Source organism: Nematolebias whitei, chromosome 18 (assembly GCF_014905685.2).
Source record: "Nematolebias whitei isolate Nwh7 chromosome 18, NemWhi1, whole genome shotgun sequence".
NCBI lineage: Eukaryota > Metazoa > Chordata > Actinopteri > Cyprinodontiformes > Rivulidae > Nematolebias > Nematolebias whitei.
In genome coordinates, this window is record NC_056515.1 from 22,054,820 (window position 1) to 22,069,436 (window position 14,617).

The following is a 14,617-nucleotide window of genomic DNA, read 5'->3' on the forward strand; positions in this document are numbered from 1 at the left end:
TTTATAAAGATCTAAGATATACACTAAACACTAATAATGTAAAACAATATGGCATAGCAACAGCAGCCTGAACATGAGTCTGTGGTGAGCATATGGGTATGAATGAATACAGCAGCATGAGATAATCAGCAGCACACAAGTCATATCACCAATTAAAGTGCATTACAGTGATTTTTTTTTTAGCATCTAGTTTTATTTTTGAAGTTCTTCTGAATTTCACTTTAAGCAAAAGAGAAAAAAAGTGTAAATGTGTGACACTTCGTTGAGTTTCACAGATCTTAACGAATATACTGCCAATAATGAAAAAAGGGCATGAAAAAGAATACATGTTACATTTATTTTTAAAAAATATATATATAATTTAATAATTTAATATTGTCTATGCTTTTTTTGTGTGTCCGTCAGTCCACCAGAACTACGTGGGTACAGATGCAGAGAAGAACCCGTTCTTCCTGTCAGTCGTGCTCTCGGACCAGAACAACCAGCGGGTTCCTCAGTACAGAGCCATCCTCTGGAGGAAGTCGGTGAGTACGCTGTCTAAAGAATGAAAGATGCACTCAGAACAGGAAAGAAAGTGACAACAACATCCTACAAATTCAAGATCATGTCAACACATTTGATTTATATTTTGATTTTAAAGTTACCAAATCAGTGACTCCACAAAAACTTTTAGCACTCGTACACCAATAGATCCTGAAAATATATTTTCTTCTAGGCTCAGTCTTTTATCTTAATGGGCCGTGTTACTCCTCATTTGAGTCTCCCTGTGTGTGTAGGTGTGTGTGTGAGATGCATGCTCATTAATGTGTGTTTGCTGCTCAGTGATTCAGTTACATGACCAAGATAGCTTGGATTTAATTCTGGCCTCCAGCCTCGTCTAGAACCTGATTAGTACGGTGCACCTCCGCTGCACGATCGCATTGATTTGTCCTGTTTCTGTCAGGCTCTGACTGGTACAGGATGTTTGTGTTGTTGTTGTCATTCAACAGGCTCGGTCTGTAATTGTTTTGTCTCTTAACTGAAGAAAGCGTGTGCGGCCTGAATTTATTTACTGAGCAGCAATGAATGATGCTCCTTAATGTGCACTGAAAATCAGCATGAAACAACAGTTACTCAGATACAATGCAAATGATGCTCACAGCGTCAGGTGGTTTTAACCCCAGATCTGTTTTTTGTCCTTTAATTGTATTTATTTGTTTTGCTCAGGGCACTTTGAAGATCAGCCTTCCCTACAGCCCAACCAAAACACTATCAGTCAAGTCCATCCTAAGGTGAGAAATGCAGCCTGGAGCTTTAAGCACAATTGCGTTCAACCAGTACGTGAATTAGAAAAATAACATTACCATACTCTCCGCCGTATAAGTTGCATCACTCCAAATATGTCTAATAAAGTGGAAAAAAACATTAATATGTCGCTTTGCCATATAAGTCACGTCTATTATGTGTCACCGCTGACACATCGTGTTTGTTATGCATTTCGCCTGGGCGGTGCAGCTAAATGCAGCTGATTTGATGTTTGCTCCAAGAGTTCCGGAGCGAGACGAAGGTGGCTCCTATGGCAAGCCAAGTGTCTCATTAATAGCCACTTTTACCTATTAACAAGACACTTGGCTTGCCATAATGTTCAAGGGCCCTCTAGCGACTGCAAATGGTAATGTTTAATATTTTTCATATCAGAATGAATGAAATCGTCAGATTTCAGCCAAAAATTTGGTTATAAATATCGGGGGGAAAACGTATATTAGTCACTTCAGTGTATAAGTCGCAGGACTTGCAAATATATGCAAAAAGGTGAGACTTATACGGTGAAAAATATGGTACCTGTGCTACTGAAGCACAGTGTTTCTAGATAGTACTCATGTCGACCTGACTGGTGTTTTCACTGTTGCAGACAACTTATGACTGTTTCTTGTCATAAAAATCTACAGTTAGCAGGTGCAAGCAGCCACTTCAGTGTTAGCTTGATTCCAGGCGACGTAATAGAAATGAAAGTCTGTTCACTCCCATTGTGGTGTGAGGCTATATAATTTTCCTGAAAAATTGGGTTGCCACATCAAAATTCAAGATGGCTCCCACCATACATATATTATTATATTTATGTAAATTTTGTGAGTTGGATAAACTGAAAAATGAGCAACGTTCAAACTTTCATTTCGGTGTGTAGCTGTATCTAGGTGTAAGAAAGGTCCCTATTGAAAATAAGGTTGCCATGTCAAAATCCACTCCAGAAAAGCACTCATCCCCAAAAATAGTCACTATTCAAATTCCTCAGCGACTGGGGGTGTTGGCATATCACTTGTTTTGTTTTTGTCCCCTAAACTACAATCACAAAACTGTCAAAATGTAGCAAGTGACAAATGCATACACATTAGGACTTTTTTCAAGAGGAACATTCAAGTCAAGCATAAACATCCAAGTGCTGGTCATAAAATTAGAATATCATGAAAAAAATGATTTATTTCAGTAATTGCATTCAAAAAGTGAAACGTGTATATTATATTCATTCATTACACACAGACTGATATAGTTCAAATGTTTATTTATTTAAATGTTGATGTAAATTATAACTGACAACTAATGAAAACCCCAAATGCAGTATCTCATGAAATTAGAATATTACTTAAGACCAATTATAAAAAAGGATTTTTAGAAATGTTGGCCAACTTTAAAGTATGAACATGAAAAGTATGAGCATGTACAGCATCAATACTTAGTCGGAGCTCCTTTTACTGGATTACTGCAGCAATGCAGTGTGGCATGGAGTGGATCAGTCTGTGGCACTGCTCAGGAGTTATGAGAGTCCAGGTTGCTCTGATAGTGGCCTTCAGCTCTTCTGAATTGTTGGGTTTGGTGTATCGCATCTTCCTCTTCACAATATCTCATAGATTTTCTATGGAGTTATGGTCAGGCGAGTTTGCTGGCCAGTTAAGAACAGGGATATCATGGTCCTTAAAGCAGGTACTGGTAACTTTGGCACTGTGTGCAGGTGCCAAGTCCTGTTGAATAATGAAATCTGCATCTCCATAAAGTTGACCAGCAGCAGGAAGCATGAAGTCCTCTAAAATTTCCTGGTAGACGACTGCCTTGACCTTGAACCTCAGAAAACACAGTGGACCAACACCAGCAGATGACATGGCACCCCAAACCATCACTGACTGTGGAAACTTGACATTGGACCTCAAGCAATATGGATTCTGTGCCTCTCATCTCTTCCTCCAGATTCTGGGGCCTTGATTTCCAAAGGAAATGCAAAATTTATTTTCATCAGAGAACATAACTTTGGATTAGGTGTTGAACGAGTATATAGTTTTTAAACTCGACATTAACATAATAAAACCCGAGTAGAACTCGAGTATTTGATGACTTCATAGATCTAAAGATAAAAAAATTAATAAATAAATAAAACCGCAAAGAAAAGGTAATTATTTACAAAAAAAAGACCAACAACACATTGGGAGCGTATATTATGCTCCTACCATTTATCATACTGCAAATAAGTCACAGGAAAAACTAAACTATTAGTTATTATTATTAAACTGCAAACGTGAAGAAACGTGCAGCATGTCAAAAACGAAACTTAAACCGAAACTGGTTCTGGTTCTGGTGGATTGGACCCGGTGTTACACCATACTCTGTGACCTGCAACAGTGCAACACAGCCCCCTACGGTCATACGGTGGTCACATAATATGACATCACTACGGATACTCGACATAACATTTTTAACCTCGATAGATGTCCTAGCAATCGATGTGTAGATTACTCGAGTACTCTGTTAATGCCCTACTTTGGACCACTCAGCAGCAGTCCCAGGCGAGATGCTTCTGACTCTGTCTTTTGTTCAATAGTGGCTTTACACAAGGGATGTGACAGCTGAAACTCATGTCTTGCATACATCTGTGCGTGGTGGTTCTTGAAACACTGGCTGCAGTCCACTCTTTGTGAATCTCCCACACATTTTGGAATGGGTTTTGCTTCACAATCCTCTCCAGTGTGTGGCAATCTCTACTGATTGCACACTTTTTTCTACCACATCATTTCCTTCCCTTTGTCGCTCTATTAATGTGCTTGGACACAGAGCTCTATGAACAGCCAGCCTCTTTAGCAATGACCTTTTGTGTCTTGCCCTCCTTGTGCAAAGTGTCATTGATTGAATTTTGGACAACTGTCAAGTGAGCAGTCTTGCGATTGTGTAGTCTACAGAACTAGACTGAGACCATTTAAAGGCCTTTGCAGGTGTTTTGAGTTAATTAGCTGATTAGAGTGTGGCACCAGATCTCTTCAATATTGATCCTTTTCACAATATTTTAATTTTCTAAGATACTGTTGTTAGTTATAATCATCAGCATTAAAAGAAATAAACGTTTGAAATATATCAACCTGTGTGTAATTAATGAATATAATATACAAGTTTTACTTTTTGAATAGAATTACTGAAATAAATCAACTTTTTTCATAATATTCTAACTTTATGACCAGCACCTGTACATTCATTAGGACTGCAGAGAAAAGAGCTGTTTATGAACATTTAGCAGAAAAAAAATGTTGTGAGGAGTTCAGGTTTTATAAACAAGGTTGAACTAAGATTATTTGTGAGAATTTTCACCTTCCATTTTCACAGCCTTATTACTTACTATAAATATCTAAGTTTCACTGAACAACAGTGGTGAATGTGATTATTTCAAGATAATTTCCTGTTCAAAGGAATGGGCTAAAACTCCTCATGGTTGATCTTTGACTGACAAAACTTACTGAAGAGGTTTAGTTCTTGTTTTACTTCATAAATTAAGAACATCGTCAGAGTTTAATAGCTGTGATTCAACATCTGGACAATCAGCTGTTGTACTTGATCCCACAGTGAGGTACCAGCACTTCCCTCATTCTGCTGTTTCTCTTCTCATTGTATGAATTATTTGATCATTTTTGGCAGAAACATAGAAACCTTCATAACTAACTGCATTCAGCATGATTGTTTCTGTAATACTTTTAAACCAAGCAACGTTTTTAGTTTCATGCTGTAGTTTACGCCCAAACGGCACTTTGTCTTAGCATTATAAAGGATGTGGTTACTTACACCCAGCAGATTCTGTATCCACTAGCAGATGTCGTGAGAGACCAGGAACACAATATAAGGCATGACAGAGGAGATTGGAGATTATAAATTCCTCCGGCTGAGTGGCGTCGCTGCTCCAACTCAAATGAGCACAAATGGAACAAACTCGATGAGAAATCTCTTCTATCAGCTCTGATTTCTCTGTTTGGCCCGTTTAGCTTCAATCAGATCTAAAGGTCTCTTTTTCTCTTTTACTTCCAATATTTCGTTCCCTGCTTCGGTTTCAGCGCGATGAACATGGACCGGTTCGAGAAAGGCCCCAGGGAGATCCTCAATCCAGACATTCAGAAGGTGAGAATGACACCAGAGCATCCGTCAGCTCAGATGGAGCACAGGTCCATTTCATGCTAAGCCTGATCAGCAGCACCTAAATATAATGGCCTGGGGCTGTGTCAGCTGTAGCTGCAACTCTGCTTGGGGAGAATAATTCAGGTTTTTAATTTTGTTTATTTTTCCCCTTAGGACCTGCTGGTGTTGGAGGAACAAGAGGTGCGATCAGATAAAGTGCCGTTTTTCTTGGTTTTCAGATGTTATTTTTAGCAATCCTGAATTATTTTCAAGTATTTTAAAGGTTTTGTTTGATCTTTTTGTTTTTCTTGTTTACTGTTAATTACAGGTATATTTTATCAATATTATTTATGGTAATCTGAATACTTTGCAAAAGGATGCACTCTTTTTGCCTGCCCTTATATTATTTTATTTATCTTTTGTATTATAATGCAAATTTTATGTCCTTTTTGACTGCTTTACTGCCTGTCGTCCTTATTACATTATAGGGTTCTGTCAACTTTAAATTTGGCGTTCTGTTTGCCAGAGACGGGCAACTCACAGACGATGAGATGTTTAGCAACGGTAAGCACCTTTAACTTATTTCTCCCTCTGTTTAGGTTCAATGATTTCTTGTAAAAAAAAAAAAATAATAATAAAACATACAACTATTTGTGCAGACATTTAAATCTTGAATACAAAGATATCCAACACACAAATGTGCTGATGTTACTTTGACTTTGTTCACAAAAAAACATGTTTCTTGTTGGTGTTTCATGAAAACATGTGTAAGTTCATCTTTCAGTTCCAAAGGTTTATGCAGCATGCTGGTCCTAAGCAGTTTGTAATATTAAGTACATTCAACCAAGACAAGACCTGAATAGCTTTTAGAAAGACCTCCACCAGCAATAACTTCATCCATCATCTTCAGAATGGACTTTCATTATTCGGTTGTAGATTTGCTTCATTGTCTTGTTGCATAGTCCATTATTTTGCTCTTCAGCTGTCAGACATGCAGGCTACACATTTGAATTCAGCCATATTTGGTGCACAGAGAAGTCCATGAGCACACCTAATGTGCAGGGAGGGGTCCCATAGCATCACCTGTCATCCAGGACACAGTGTTAAAGCAATTCATATTCTTCTTAGAAGATATTTTACTACCCAATCAGCACTTTTTTAGTTTGAACTGAAAGCATGCCTTGGATGAGTAACAACTCTTCAACTAACAGGAATAGAAACAAGATGTTGTTCCAGAAGCTTGTGGCTTGTTTAGATGCAATTTCCTGTCATATTCCTGCCATTTTTATTTGTAAAGAAAAAGTAACTCTCCAGAAAAGCTATAATAACAAACTTGTTCCATCCTTTTCACATTTTTCTAGAACTAATATTAATATATGACAACTTGAATCAACCCTGTAGGCTTTGAGTTTTTGGACTTTCTTGGTCATGGTCTAAGCTCAAGGTGGTTTTAATGGGACATGAACTCCTGGGGTGTCACGTTCAGGTTTTGGATTCTTAATAAGCCAGACAAGAGTGCAAAAACAAGAACAGTTTTTATTTATTAGTTGCTGGTTGCTGGATGGAGGAGTCAGGATCAACTGCATCAAGTTTCTCACAGGCTGAAGGAAGAGTGTCGACTGTCAGTGTGGCAGCGATGACATCACTGGCAGTGGAGCAGAGCAGCTGCGGAACGTGGTTCGTGGGGTCTAGTTCAAGAGCAAGGTCCAGCTAACGAAGCAGGGAACAGAAACCAAATCCAAAGGATGATCCAAAAAGCGTATTTGTGATAATCATAAGCTGGATCAGTACCATGGTCAGAAGGTAGAGACCAGAACAGGCAAGGGAAAGACAAGGCAAGGAAACCAGAAGACAGGGGGGAGGTTGAAACAAGACAAAGTAATCCAGGCTGTGGCATGAAACAGGAACTATGATGGCTTCAAAATCAGGGACCATGGAAGGTTTAATAATTTGGCTACAAGGAAGTGAATGACTGGAGCTTAAATAGTGCAGATAACAGGTGCATGGAATCAGGGCTGATTGCTGTGGAGGAGCATGGGAGGCGTGGCATGGAGTGACAGGAGCAGGTTTGAGCTGAGAGATGGGTGATAGGCAAAACAAAGCAGGGAAACAGAATGGCATGAGAGGCAGAAACTATGGCATGAGGGGTCAGGTGACATGGACAGGAGAACACATAGCATGAAGGCAGGAGTATGGCAGGATGGACAGAAACATGGCATGAGGAGCAGAGACGTGAGCAGATGTGGGGTCAGCAGCTGTATGTGCACAAGCAGCTCGTCAATATGTTGCGCTCAAAGACTGGCCGCAATTCCAAGCACAGTTCCAAAAGGATTGCCCTTTGAAGCTTAAAATGGTTGATGAGCCGGTCATGGTTGTGGGCCAGAAAACCCTTTCTGTCTCTAAATACGCTCTCTCTGCGTATTGCACCATTTGCTGTATCATCTAATAAGGCTACTGCCGTTGTTGTTAAAGTCTTTTCTGCACAACTTTGCACATGGGTTGTTATACACTCATCTAACTGCATACATTTAGATGTATCATGTTCATCATGTGTGTCCGATGTGTACAATAATAGTTTTCACATCATTAACAGTTTCCCAGTATCACCTCTAAATGTCACCAATGGACCAATAAGCATAGAAACGTATGTACACCCATGAAGCTGGCATGGTGCTGCACACATTTCCACGTCATTTCATTAGAGATACATCTGAAGTTTTGAGTGGAAAAGGGCGTACACCATGTTTTTGTGCACATGCACCCTTTGTACGTGAGGCCCCCGGAGTGAGCAGCGGCCATCTTGACTGTTTCACACTTGTAAAGAACCTTCAGTAAAATGTATTGATGAACCCCAAAATCATTTGAAAGTGAGTTCTTGACTCCTTTGAGTTTGATGGGCAGCACTATTTGCTTTTTTATGATTATTGCTGATGGCTTACTGTCTTGGCATTGTGTAAACAAACAAACTACTAAAACTTCAGCTGTTACTCAGCGTCATTATGATCAGATGATGAATGGGTTTTATTCACAGCATGCTCCATCTCTTTGATTTTCTATGGAAGCAGATGTGAGCTGAATTTTCACGCATTAATAATGCATTTTGACAAATAAATATTGGCACACTGTAATAGTCTGAGAGATGGAATTTATTTGCTGTTGTGCATACCGTATATAATTAAGAAAAAGCAGACAAATATTTTATTCTGGTTTGACATGTGAAACCTTAAAACTGAAATGGGAAGCATTAAATTCCATCCAATCCCTATTTTCTCCAGTGTAGGTTGTGGATACTCAAATATTTCTACAAATTATTAAATCTGGGTCATTGTAGTGGAAAATATGGTTTTATGGGCCTATTTTGTTATCAGGTAGATAAAACCAGCCTGCTTTTTTTTTTCATTTTAAGTTATTCTAAGCCAATCATTCCTGTGTTGAACATCAGGACTGATGTTTTCTTTTAACTTAGACAAGAAATACACTTTGCACAAAGCTAGAAACTATTTCTTTAATGCTCAGACAGACGTTTTGTGCTGATTGATGTTTTTTGTTTGTTTGTTGTAGAGATGGGGAGTGAGAGCTTTGACAAGTTTCTCTCTCTGCTGGGCGACACCATCACACTGCAGGGATGGGCAGGTTATCGAGGAGGGCTGGACACCAAGAGTAAGATCACCACCTTCTCTGTTGCATCATATCAACATCATTTCATGGTGAAATGGCTTCAGATGTGTTGTTTTTTTATGTTTTTGTTCTGTTTATGCTTTGTGTCTTCAGATGACACTACAGGAATTAAGTCCATCTACACGGTGTACCAAGGCCATGAGCTCATGTTCCACGTTTCCACCATGCTACCTTACTCTAAAGACAACAAGCAGCAGGTGTGTGTGCCTCTTTACATTTTATGTACAACTTCTGTAAGTAGCTTGAGGTGTTCTTTGTATGACACATACACACTAATAACCACTGGGTTAATTTGATAACTCAACTGCTGGTTAAAGTTGTTGGGTCAGGTTGGGTTGGTGTGACCAAATAAGGTTTGACCCATTGGTTGGGTTGAAGTGGAGCCGGGTCATTTTAAACCAGAAGTTGACAAATGGGACCTGATCGGACCAATGCTTCAGGATATAAAATTTATGGATAATAGTATAGAAACAATTCCTGGTTGGTTTTGTTAAAATTTTGAGTTTCTAATCTAAACAACGAGTTTGGATTCTAAAAATAAGAAAGTTGGTGCTAGCTACACAAATAGCTGCAGCTAGTTGGCACCAAACACAAGTTGTAATTATCTAACAAACCAGATTTGGGTTTTCCCTTTTTAAATAAACTTTATAGTATTTCTAATTAAAAAAATTAGTAATTTAAAGCCAATTTTTGGGGAGAAAATTTTCCCTAACATACTGCGTCAAACTGATAGCCCAACCCAGATGAGTTTAAATTTAATAAGGTTGGCTCGGTCCAGTACTGGTTACAAATCTGTGTTTTAAACCCAGTAGGTTTTATGCATATAAACACTGAAAACAACAAACGGTGCTGCACCATTGGGTGATTGACATAAAGTTGTTTCTAGGAAACATTAATGATACTCAAAAGCTTGTGAAGATCTTTGTGATTTTGTCACTTTAGCACCTCTCGTTAATAATGACCCCCAAATGAAATGTCTTGTTTTTACAATTTTTTATCAAGACATAAGCATTAAAACACCTTTACTAGTGGGCAAATATATATTATGTACCATATTCCCATCACATTTTTTTGGTTTGCTATTCCTCCTGTAATGTTAGGAAAACTTATACAAAAAGAACTTCAAATGATGAAGACCTTTTGCAATGATCAATTATAATGACCCATTAATGATCCATTAATGGTGTACCACAAGGCTCATTCTTAGAACACACCCTCTTCACAATCTACATAGGTAATGTAGGTAATGATGCGATTGTATCTTCGATTTGTGCTCCTATTGAGTTTGTCAATTCCTACAAATATTTGGGTATCTTGGTTGATTTGCATCTCGCTTTCAAGACCCATGTCGAAAACTTGGCAAGGTAACTGGAAGTTAAATTGGGTTTCTTTTTCAAAAATAGATTCTGTCTAACTCTGAACGCTAGGAAACACCTTGTAACTGCGACTTTCCTTCCCTCCATTGACTACTGTGACATTATTTACATGAACACCCTTACAAGCACCCTGCAGATGTTGGATGCTGTCTATCACGTTGCACTAAGATTCATAACTGGGTGTAACTACCGTACCCACCATTGCACCCTGTATTCACTGGTTAACCTTGGGCTGTTGCCTTCATGCATCTTTTCCTACATGTCTCTGTGTGAGTGCAGCTACAGCGTGCGCTCTCAGAACATTATTACCTGCAGTGTTCCCTCTGTGAGGACTGAACTAGGCAAAAGGACCTTCTCCTACTCCGCTCTTGTTTCCTGGAATATCTTGCAAAAAGAACTGAAGCTCTCGACCTTGACCTCTCTAAGTGGCTTCAAACATCTGCTAAGTTCATGGCAAAAACTAATATATGTTCCTGTTTTTAGTTTTCTACATCGCTACATCGCTACAGCTACATCGCTTTACAATGTAGCTGTTTTTGTTTTATTTTAATACCATTTTCTTTCACTTGTCTTTTATGCCTTTTTATGGGTTTTTTATGCTTTCTTTTATGATTATCTACTGTTGTCATCATTTTGTGTTAAAACAGGTCTCCCTTGTAAATGAGTCCTCGAGGCTCAATGAGACTACACTGCATAAATAATGGTTGAATGAATATGATGTTGACTAAGTTTCATTATAAAAATTCCTCTTGCTCAACAAAAGGACTTTGGCAAAAACTGTAAAAACCCAGCCCCTTTTAAAGCTTGTTACATAGTAAAAGCATAACTTAAACATTAAACGAGTCACAAAGCCTTGGGCTAACAACAAACACTTCACTTTTTTAAAACCTTTTATCGTTTGTGTAAAATCACAGTTTAGCTTTTAGAATGTTTTGGGTCCGTTTTTGATTTTATGAGTTTGCATTGATTGTATTGTTCAGATTTTCGATCACATCACTTCTGAGCTGTTTAATATTTCCAAAACTTTTGCAAATCATGACACTCCCTTCATAATTTATACATCAAAACAATTTTTGTTTTCTTTTACCCAGCGTATTTCGAACTGCTATGACTTATGCTTTTCTTTAAAACCACCACAAAGCACAAAGTGCACACAATCAAACTCTAATTCACTCTTATGAATTCTATTGTTAAACCTAAAGTGAAGGTTTTATTTAAGTTGCTAAATATACAACTGTAGTTTCTGCACAGCTTATTCGTGGCTTAGTTTTTAAAGTAGATAGGAGATCCAAATGTGTCTTGGATTAAAGTCTTTATCTCTGCCATTTAGCAGGGAAAAGATACTATTTCAACGTCACGATGACGCAGAACAGAATGATGACTAAATTCAGCCACTTTAAGAAGGGGAAGAAAAAAAAAGACATATTGCTTCCATTTTTCTTTTTTCTTTTTGTCAAGCCAATATTTGTGATGTAAAAGACCCGGTGCTTTGCAGATCTGACATATAATTGGATTTCTTTAAAAGAACAGACACTCTGACGGTCAGTAATAGGGAACAGCCTGTGCTCGTCCTGCATGCAGCTGCTGTGGTGTCGCACGATTCTTCTTCACCTGAAGAGCTGCAGATGTTCTGAACATCTTTGTTCAGTCTAATCTGGGAGGCTGTGCCGTTAATTTATCTCTGCTTATTGTTTGTTAAACAACAACATTCTGATGGGTCAAAAAGCTATAAATGTCATTTTAGAACCATTTTTTTAAATAAAATACATGCATAAGTATATTGTATACATGCAATGTATGCATATATATATAAACATATGTATATTTTTTGGGAATAATTTCAGATAAAGCTTTTTGGCCCACAGAATATTTTGGTTTGACTTAGAGAAAATAATGTGTGTTCAGTTTGTGCTTCCATCTTCTCTAATTGTTATCAGTTTGCGCTTTTATGAATATTTTGTGTCCCATCTAATGTTCTGTTTTTGTTGTTTTGTATTTCATTCATTCAACCTTTATTAGTCTCACTGAACCTCTATTTTTTCACTTCTCGTTTGTTTGAAATGTAGAAAAAAAAAACATTTCTTTTTGCTTTTTATTGTTTTCATTTTGTGTCTTTGTGGTCATTTTACCTTTTGTTTGTGTCTCGTTTAAGTTGGTTTTTGCCTCTGACTAATTATTTTAATTAATTTCTGGAATTTTTATTTATTTACCCTTTAGTTATATAGGTAGTCTCATTGAGACATGAGAACTCGTATTCAAGAGAGACCAGTTTGGGAGTAGATGGTGGGGCTTAAGGGCCCAGTGGGGTAAATGGGGGCGTCAGTACAGGTGTGGGTGTTTCACCTTTCCCACCAGCATTTTGATGTTGTCAAAAATATGAGTTAATAATAATAATAAATAAATAAATAAAACTAAAGACCTCGTGAGTTTTTCAGCTCCTGCACATCTGTCTTTCAGATGTTTTATTTTTAATATTTCACAAGTTTCCCAGTGATCAGTAGATGCAGTTTCCATGTTGAATGCAGTTGTAGTCCTCATCAAGGCCTGACTTGCTTTGACAGAATTTAGATTACATTAATCCAAAACATAAATCATATTCTACACAACTGAATTATTGACACAGTTAGTTTCTTTTTTATGTTAAAATCCCCAAAATGCACTGAGCCTGGTTTCAAAGCTAATATGTCGCCCAAACATGATTTCAGTTCCCTTACAGAAAAAAAATAAATAAATAAAATACCTTTTTTATTTTTACATGTAGTCCTACATGTAACACCATATGACCACTAAGGGTCACATTAACGTGTTGAAAATGTTCCAAAATCACCAAAAAATCATGAGCAAAACATGTTTTACATGTTGATGCAACATGTGTTACAAGTAAAATCTTCAATTTTGCACATCAGGTTTATTTTATTTTATTTTTGTTCATGATCCACACAGGAAACATGCACAAACATATTTTCCACATATTTCAGACACTACTAGTCACATGTTAGTTTAACATATTTGCACATGTGAAACTTGCGTTTTTTTTCTGTAAGGACTGGGCGTTTTTAAAAAGCGATAATAGATATATATTTTTTTTTCTACTTTTATGTTTTACTGGTAAATGGAAACACTAAAACAGATAATGTAATTTAATTATCAAGACAGTTTAGATCTTTTGAAGAGTGTTTCTATGAAATGGTTATGAACAGTTATTATCTTACCTGTTGTAGATAGCTTCACTTTAGAGAGATGAATTTTCATTCTGACCAGATGAAACTAACTAACTGGACCAAGCCCAAAGTGGAGTGCTGCTGTCTGGAAACATCCCTGTTCTCCAAAACTTCATAGCTAATCATGCAAATGCTGTTTTGTGAGCATTTGTAATGTCATATTATACAGTTATTTATATAGATTTCTGTGGTTGTTTACAACACCAATAGCAGGAGCAGCTAATTGTAACATTTTCTACTGGGGCACTTCCAGCACAAGTATCATACCAGTGTAGCAATAAATTAATGGCAGAGTAAAAATATATAAATTAGTGTTTTTATTAACTGCAATAATGTTTAAGAGATTTTACTTATATTGGCTGCAGTTACGCATTAGGTCATCGGTACGGTCAAAATAAAACAGTATTTCTCCAAATTGAAGGTTTTCAGGTAAGATATTCTTTTTTAAAAACTTTTCCTCAGAACTCCACTTTAAAAGATCTGAACTATCACTTTAATGTGTGACTTAATTATATAATATTTTAAGCAAACTACCGCAAACCTAAATGTCAATCATGGTGAAATGACCCCCCAAAACTTTGACTCACCTAAGAATCTACAGTTTTAACATTGTCGCTGTAACAAAATTAAGCAAACAAACTTCCTGTAGTTTGTTTTGAACAGGGTTGGTAACGACCGACAGATGAAGTGGAAGAGGAAAAAAACAGTGCACGTTTTAAATAACATGCTGCCACATCATGTTGAAGTGTTGTCTTTTCTCTTTATGTGTGTGGCAGGTGGAGAGAAAGAGGCATATTGGAAACGACATTGTTACCATAGTGTTTCAGGAGGGAGACGACGCGCCATCGTCCTTTAAACCCTCCATGATCCGATCACACTTCACGCGTATCCTTCACATGGACAATGAATGTCAAAGAAATGAAGCGGCAGTCAGTGATGTGT

At 37.5% G+C, this 14,617-nt stretch overlaps 1 protein-coding gene across 1 annotated transcript in view; it reads left to right on the plus strand.

The window, feature by feature from the left end:
* Positions 1-14,617, plus strand: part of garnl3 (GTPase activating Rap/RanGAP domain like 3) — a gene marked incomplete at its 3' end in the record, with an annotated part of 105,344 nt that overhangs the window by 66,749 nt on the left and 23,978 nt on the right. The window contains 8 exon segments of the mRNA XM_037691977.1: positions 380-524; positions 1,207-1,271; positions 5,340-5,403; positions 5,575-5,601; positions 5,889-5,964; positions 8,962-9,060; positions 9,172-9,275; positions 14,452-14,608. Coding sequence (XP_037547905.1) covers positions 380-524; positions 1,207-1,271; positions 5,340-5,403; positions 5,575-5,601; positions 5,889-5,964; positions 8,962-9,060; positions 9,172-9,275; positions 14,452-14,608 — 737 coding nt within the window.